This window comes from Strigops habroptila, chromosome 3, assembly GCF_004027225.2.
Source record: "Strigops habroptila isolate Jane chromosome 3, bStrHab1.2.pri, whole genome shotgun sequence".
Classification (NCBI taxonomy): domain Eukaryota; kingdom Metazoa; phylum Chordata; class Aves; order Psittaciformes; family Psittacidae; genus Strigops; species Strigops habroptila.
In genome coordinates, this window is record NC_044279.2 from 59210504 (window position 1) to 59218258 (window position 7755).

The window sequence follows — 7755 nt, forward strand, 5'->3', positions numbered from 1 at the left end:
GCTGAAAGAGTAATGAATTGGGTAATTTTTGGCTTTTTGTTGTGCTTTTTCAGAGTTCACTTTCAGTTATTTTACTGAAGTGGGCACACAGGAGTAAACAGAGTCTTAATTTTTTTTGGCAGCTTGAAGGTAAACTCTGTAGCTGACAAGAGGTAGGAAGCTGCCTGCCACTTGTAGGGCTAAATTGGTAGACTCAGTTCCACAGTGATGCCATTGTCTGCTGATTCATTAACATCATGCAACTATTTCTGATCTATCTAAAAGCTAATACAAGGAGTAAGGCAGTGAAGAATCAAGATAATTTTTCAGTTTAATGATTTCATAACTGTCCATACTAAGACTATTAAATGTAAAGGTTAACTGACAACATGGGTACTTGATTGGAATTTGAAACAACCTGAAAGCTAGGCAATAAACTCTTTCATGTAAATAGGTTGTTACAAAGCATAACATGTAACATTGTACTTTGATAATGGTTCATATCAGGCTTTTAGATACACTGGTCTCTTTTGACCAGAGTTATTTTTTGTCAGCTATAATTATCCCACAAAAAGGAAAAACTACTCAATGTGAAGAAACATTAGCTTTTGTGTCTGTTAGATAACTGTTGGAGCCGTGGAGATTTTAAGTGACTGTACATGATACACCACCATAGATAATGTGTTCTGCATGTATGCTAAGTTGAATAGAATGATTTATCAAATAATAATTTTCATTGGAGCATGGGATTGATTTGCCTGATTTGCATAAGCAATGATTTATAAAACTGCCTGAGAAATTACCTGAATATGGATATTAATCATAACTATGTCTTTGGTATTGAATTCTTGCTACAAATATTTGTATTTACTTTTTAAAGCTGCCTGTAGATTGTTAAGGCATAAACAAAGATAGCTGGTGCTTCACAACTTTATTCTGTGGTACTATGATTTAGATTATATGTATGTTTATACATACATATAACCTAAACATGTAGTACCTGTACTTTTTTAGTTTGAGGTGAGACAATATGTGCCCTCTGAGATGGAGAAGAGGCAGTACACTAAATTATGTTCCTTACCATAATAATAATGGAATTGGACCTATGCGGTGCCTGTGGTCAGCCCCTGAGCAGTACATCACCCATAGGGTGCTGTAAGGCCAGATTGGGGAACAGCTGAGAAAGAGGGCAGGCAGGTGTTAGCTGTTGCAGGCATCAACACAATTCATTCAGGTGGTTGTTTCAGTGCTGCTCAGAACTCTGGAGAGGAACAGCCTGTAGCTAGGATTCATTGTTCAAATGATGGCAGCCCACTCTCCAGCACTGCTTTCCTGCAGGCCCCTCTGCCCATGCACGGCAGTGCAGTCAGACTCGCCTTACGTGACAGGAGACAAGTGCAGTTCTCCTTCCACCTGACTGTGTTTCTCCCAGCATGCCCCTTCCAGGAATGCTGGAGAGGACTGTTGCCCTGGCAATTCCCATAACCCACGGTCTACTCAAGGGTACATTTATAAAAGCCTCAGAAAGGAGAAGACAGTGTAACCTCTCCTGACAGGCAGCAAAATGGATTGAACGGTTCACCTCATCAGGTCAGGTGAAAACAGGCTTCACCTAAGCAGGTACAGTGTCACTCTGTTAAGGTGATCTTAATGCGTGCATGTATGTGTCTTTTCAGGGTGTTGATGATGCCTTCTATACATTAGTTCGAGAAATCAGAAAACACAAAGAGAAGATGAGCAAAGATGGTAAAAAGAAGAAAAAGAAGACAAAGACAAAGTGTATAATTATGTAAATACAATTTATCCTTATTCTTAAGAAGTACTTAAGTAATTTTTGTACATTACACTAAATTATTAGCATTTGGTTTAGCATTACTTTACTTTCTGCTTCATGATCCTGTTAGCTTTACCTGAATGCTTGTTTTAAATGACAGTGGAAACTTCATTCCTCTTAAAGTGCCAGTATTCTTTGACTGTTGGTTCTTGAACTAGCAATGCCTGTGAAACAAAAAACAAAAACAAAAAACCACACAAACCTGAGAACTGTCTTGGGGCTCTTTGGTGCATGCACGGTTGCTAACTTCCTATTTTTCTTACTGATTGTGAACTTCTGTGTGCAAACCAAACAATGAAGTGATGCTCTACACATTCTGACATCCCCTTTAATTTTTTGGCTTTTAAATCTGGTTGGGAAAAAGGACTAGTTAGCAAAAGAGACCTCTCATTTCAGCCTTTCTTTTATTTTAGACTGACTGCAATATAGAGAGACCAGAAGCCTTTATAGTCTTCCTGCAGATTTTGCTTCTAGGCATCTAGTCTTGTAGCATTTCAGATCAACTTTAATGAATGTAAAGATAAAACTTTCACAAAAAAGATTTTTCACCGCAATTTGTCTCGGTCGCTCCTTAAATACTCTATTTTTTCTATAAAAAAAAAGAAAAATTAAAAAAAGACAACAATGCACATCTGGCAATGGAAAAAGTAAAAGTTTGAATTAGGTTGATTTGATATTGTTAACGCATTGCTTTAAGACTTTCACTAACTTTTTGTGTCTGAAGACCAAGGCAAAATCCTAGCTCTCCTGGGCCCCAGTGGCAAATGTGTAAGTAGCTTTGTGCAGTAGGTACAGGATTTCACCCTTAGCGTCTCTAGGAAATACTGGAAAGCCTTAACAGATAAGTTGATTCAAATTCTTAAGTTAATTCATACGTGGATCCAGAATTTACCATAAGAATTAAATCAGAATGAATCCTAAATTATATAGTGAAGTAAAACCATACTTCCTCCCCTCCCCCCAAGAGTGGCATTAAATATTTTCAGATGCCTGTTTTGTGCAAAATAGGGGAAGAATTTTAAATTGTAGCAACATCAAATGAGTGAATGGATGAGTTGAATTTAGCTGCTTCATGCAAATAATTTGGAAATCCACTATGCCATAAAAATGGTGTGGAATTTGCACAAACCGTCTGCATAGAACATGGTTTCCAGAGTCAATGTTGTTTGTGTGCTGTTCGTGAAGTACTCGTTTTGTTGCACAGATTAAATGGTTGATGAGTGGCATTCCAGTGTCTAGACTGTCATGAAGCTAGACCAAGATTTTAATGTTGTCTCTCTCTGTGATTTAAGTTCTCTTGTGATCACTCCTCCCACCCCCCTTTTCTTTCTCTGATTGGAATTAATGCAGAATTTTTGCAGAAGCTTTCATTTTTTGGTACTGCAGTAGTCTAGGTATTCTGCACTGAAGTAACAGCCAGTAATTCCAGTGTTGCCAGCTCCTGTTGTCTTACTGTATGTAAATGTTGCATTGTTTGGTTGTTTCATTAGGGCCTGGGTTCCTGAAGGTATGCTTCTTGTACCTAACTCAGCTGCAGAATGAAATTTGAAAATGTGACTCTGGTGTACCCAGAAAAATAAAACACAAGACATTGAAGTAGGATAGTTCAGGACACTGGAAAGCTTGGAACAGGGAATAGCAGCATTGCCCTAACCTTGAGGTATACCTAAAGAATTCTGTGGAAATCTTACACAGTACAATTTTCATGTACCTGTGTAACTTGGACCATTTATAGGATGTCAAAGGTGCAACTGCATGAGGAAAGTATTCTTTTGCTTCTAACCTCCCCCCCAAGTGACTCTCATAGGCGGAGGGCTGCAAAACAGACAGGGATGTATACTGTCTGGATTGCTGCATGTTCTTTAATTTCAACGTGGATGAGAGAAATAATGCCTTTCCCTGCCTGCACCCCCCCATTCCCCATCCTCCACCAAACCTCAGGCTCCCTCCCCTCCTTTCAGCTTTGATGTGAAATATAGATTATTACATATTCTGAAAAACAGTAATAGGAGAACCTAACATCATATCATAAGGACCAATAAGGAGTAAGAACAGATTCTTAATGTTGCAAAACATCTTATAGCTTCCAAGGTTAAAACATTTTGGAGACACTTAGTTATTTGCACATTTTAGACACTCTTGATTATACACGAAGAACATAGCAAAAGTGGGTAGTATACCTTGAGCAAATGGAAGTAATCTTAAGTTTACTTCAAGATTTTTGGTAACTGAGTCACACTGCATGTAAAATTAGGGCTGGTCTAAGATTCTTATGTTAATTTAACTAAAAACTGGAGAAATTTTAGCTGAAATGTCTTAATTATCAAATGTGGGTTTATATAGCTCTAATATAAAGCTATATATAAAATAGTTTGGGGGTTTTGTTTTGTTTTGTGTGTGTTTTTGTTTTTTTTTTTTTAGTAAATATGGTCTGTAGCTACCAATCTAATTAAATGAGTACAAACCCTATTTAGATTAGCCCTTATTTACTTCAAAAAATACACATCCTTGCCACTGTTGTGCAGTTTTGTCTTAATATTTGTTGAGATTTGGTGAAGCATGTTGGATTGCAGCTTGCACAAGTCGATCTCATAATTATCCTGTCTTTCTCTATTTGAAATGCTTTCAAAGAACATACCTGGGTGCTATCTGTTCTGATAGCAGCTACTTAACAAACATGTGAATCGCTTACCACATTAATACATTAAATTGCCATGTGTCAGGGAGTAACACCTTCTTACAGTAGCTTTATGTAACTTTGGTAAACAACCTTCTCATTGGTTTTTCTCAAAACTGAAATTTCATTATTTTGACCAGTCTCACTGCCCTAAAATGTTTGCTAACTTAATTTTAAGTTCCACCATATAGATTTTGTTACAGTAGCGGGATCTCTGTAATGGGTAAATACTGACACACAATCTTCTGCTCCTGTCTACTCTCTGAAGCAATACAATTATTACCTTCAAAGACCATCAGACTGTAAACAAATCATTTTGTCTCAAGTTTACATAAAGCTACATAGATGGTAAATCTTTCCTAACATTTCTTTATTCCACTGTCTTGTGTTTTCATGTTGAAAATACTTCTGCTTTTTCCTCTTGAGTGCCAACTTCTTACTAGAATGACTTCTTAATGTAATATGTTTACCTGGAATGTATTTTAACTATTTTTGTATAGTGTAAACTGAAACATGCACATTTTGTACATTGTGCTTTATTTGATGTGGAACATATGCAGTGTGAGCCAGTTTTTCCATCATTTGGTTGTGTGACCTAGGAATGTTGGTCATACCAGACGTTAATTTAAAAAAAAAAAAAAAAAGGAAAAAAGGAAAAAAAAAAAAAAGACCACTGTTTGTTTTAAAATTTTTAATGTTTTTAGGAGTATGTGCTGTGAGGTGATCTGGAATTTGTCATTTTTTTGTCAAACTGTACTGCTCCTATTTATTGTAATGTAATAAAAAATAGTTATTGTGAATTTCTGTCCCAGTTTCCTTTTTCTCTCTAAGAACTTCAGTGCCTCACCTCGGTTATGGAGTACCCTGTGAACTGCACGTGTTTGGCACTTCAATTGTCCTGTTTATTTCTCATCCTTCCCATTGCCTGTCAAAAAGTGCTTTGACAAAGTGTTTTATTGTGGCGGTCCATCTCTTCTAGTCTATGCTGCTGTTGCATTCTGTGCTCTGCAAGGAGCAGAGCCTTGTTTCGGGTGAGGATGCACCTCTCTTTCACTGCTGTGTGCTGCTCGGGCAGTACCATCTTCAGCCATGCCCCAGAGCCCTTATTCCATTAGTCTAACAGCAGACTTGAACTAGTCTGCAAGTTTAAAGTATTCTCAATAGCTATTCTGTGTTCATTCCCAGGTGCACATTTGTTTTCTTCTATCAGATGCCTTCCATAAACTTACAGAAAATGTGAACAACATATTTTAGTACTGGGTGTGTCCTAGGAGGGGAAAAAAGCCGGCAAATGCTACTGCTCCATAAAGTTACGATTTGGCCCTTTGTTACCTGGATCATCTTTTATCAGTTACTGAGAGGGGCAGGTTAAATTTTTTACATAAAAGTATTAATTCAGAATAGGTTTAACTGCAACATACTGTAGAGCTGAGTTGATGTGGAAGGGCTGCTCTTCACATCAATGTGGTGCTAGAAGCAGCACACACACTCCATCAGAGGGTAGCGTGCTAAATGGCCATCATTTTTCTTTATTCTATTCTAGAGTTCACACATGCAAAGACTTGCTATTGCCAACCGTTGTACTGCAGTGATGACTTACCTATATTTCAAAGATTATTTCTGTTCTCTCTCCAGTGTCATTTAGTTCTTGGTGGGGGTAGAAACATCATCCGACCCTAGTACACACAAAGTAGCAGTTCTGGCACAGAACTAGTTGAGCTAGCCTATGGCATTAGCTGTGGAGCAAACATCCACCGTGAAACTTCAGTTCCAGGGGAAAGGGTCAACTTCTGTATTGCTGCTACAGCAGTTACACAGTGCCAGAAATCAGTAGTAGCAGGAACTGTCTTCAGGGTCGAAGTGCTTAAACCACTCCTGTCCAAATTCACCCCCTTCCTGACCCTGCAGTCTTCGGCCCAGCACAGTGGGTGCGTGCCTCTGCCAGCGTGACCCCACAGGAGACAGATGCAGTTGTAAATCTTTCAAGGCACTACTTAAGGGGAAGCAAAGGCCTAATTCGTATTTCAGATGGGTCAGAAGGATTAACGTTTCATTTGTTTTAGGTTACAGCTTTTATTGTTCATTTTTAAGGCTTTGTATTGTTACATGAAAGTCATTAGCACCAGTTACTGATTGTCGTCATTGTAGTAGCGCTGTTTCAGAGCTCTGTATTTTCTGAGGAAGTACAAAGCTTCCAGCTCTTTTATAACAAACTCTCCTCGTGCAATCAGCTGCTTGATTTTCTCCGGATCCTTCTCATCTTTATTTTTTAGAAAAGCTGCTTTCAAACGCTTTCTGAAGTAGTCTGCTCCTTTGGGATACTCCCTTCCGAGGTACAGCAGCTTGAGGGAACAAAAAGAAAAGATTTTATTTCTTTTATGACTTGGGCAGTGAAAGGGGTTTGTCTGGTTAAGAAAGGTGCTTGCAGCGTTTAAGGCCACTTACGTTTTTGTATAGCTTTCTCACTTCACTTCTTAAAGAACTGGCCATTCTCACATGTCAGTGAACACTTCAATCGCGTCTGACCGGGGTTTTTAACCTGAAGAATAACCAGGTTGACATTAGCGTTCCGGGGGAGCCAGCACGTCCCAGCCTCCTGCTCCAAGGGAACAGCACGGGCTCTTACCACGCTCCGTCCCCGGCTGAGCCCCCTTTGCTCTAACGCTGCTGCTTTCTGCTTCTACTCCCTCTCCTGCTTTTGGTTTAACTTTCATTTCTGCCTAGCTTCTCCTCCTCCCCCGTTCTGCCTGCCCTCCTCTCAAACAGAAAACAACGAAATTCCAACAACTTTCAGCTGCAGTCACGCTTGTTTATCTTTGTGCTGTTCACCTCCCGCATGCTTACGGGCTTACGGCTTTCTACCTGGCTGGCAGCTGCGTTATCTGCGGTCTCCTAAAGGACTACTCATACCTGCATATATACATACAGTGGTAAATATATATATGTATAAATTAGGAATCCCTACGCGTCCGTAACGCAATAAACGCGGTTTTATTTCCACAAACGCACGCACCCGGAGCGCAGCCCGGGTTTTGCGGCGGTGCCCCGGACACACGGACACAGAGGGACGCACCGCCCGGCCCGGCGCGGGGCACAAGGAGAAGGTCAGCGCCTCACCGCCTTCACGCCGCGCCGCGAGCTCCGCCGGCCACGCTTTACGGCAAAACCGGAACGACGGCAGGCACCGCCCTTCTGCCGGCGGGGCGAGGCGGTGGGAGGAGGGACGCACGCCATTGGTGGCGGGGAGCACGTGGGGGACGGGGCC

The 7755-nt window shown here is 40.2% G+C and overlaps 2 protein-coding genes across 9 annotated transcripts in view; one reads left to right on the forward strand and one right to left on the reverse strand.

The window, feature by feature from the left end:
* KRAS (KRAS proto-oncogene, GTPase) overlaps positions 1-5290 on the forward strand; it is a 27164-nt gene extending 21874 nt beyond the window's left edge. For all 4 annotated transcript variants that reach the window (XM_030478809.2, XM_030478807.1, XM_030478811.2 and 1 more), the window contains exon 5: positions 1656-5290. In XM_030478809.2, the coding sequence (XP_030334669.1) occupies positions 1656-1772 (117 nt within the window). In that variant the 3' untranslated portion in view covers positions 1773-5290. The remainder of the gene's footprint in view (positions 1-1655) is intronic.
* Positions 1760-7695, reverse strand: ETFRF1 (electron transfer flavoprotein regulatory factor 1). 5 transcript variants are annotated; one of them, XR_003990482.1, is made up of 4 exons: positions 7608-7673; positions 6936-7029; positions 6091-6832; positions 1760-1977 (listed from the first exon to the last, which is right to left on the reverse strand). XR_003990482.1 is itself a non-coding variant. In XM_030478813.1 (3 exons), exons 2-3 carry the CDS (start codon positions 6978-6980, stop codon positions 6617-6619), a joined length of 261 nt encoding a protein of 86 aa, XP_030334673.1. In that variant the 5' UTR covers positions 6981-7029; positions 7608-7695; the 3' UTR covers positions 6526-6616. The 5 variants fall into 5 exon arrangements, 3 of the variants coding, with proteins under 3 accessions (XP_030334673.1, XP_030334674.1, XP_030334672.1); XR_003990481.1 differs by having other exon boundaries at positions 7504-7663; XM_030478813.1 differs by lacking the exon at positions 1760-1977 and having other exon boundaries at positions 6526-6832; positions 7608-7695.
* Between the last annotated feature and the right edge of the window lie 60 nt (positions 7696-7755).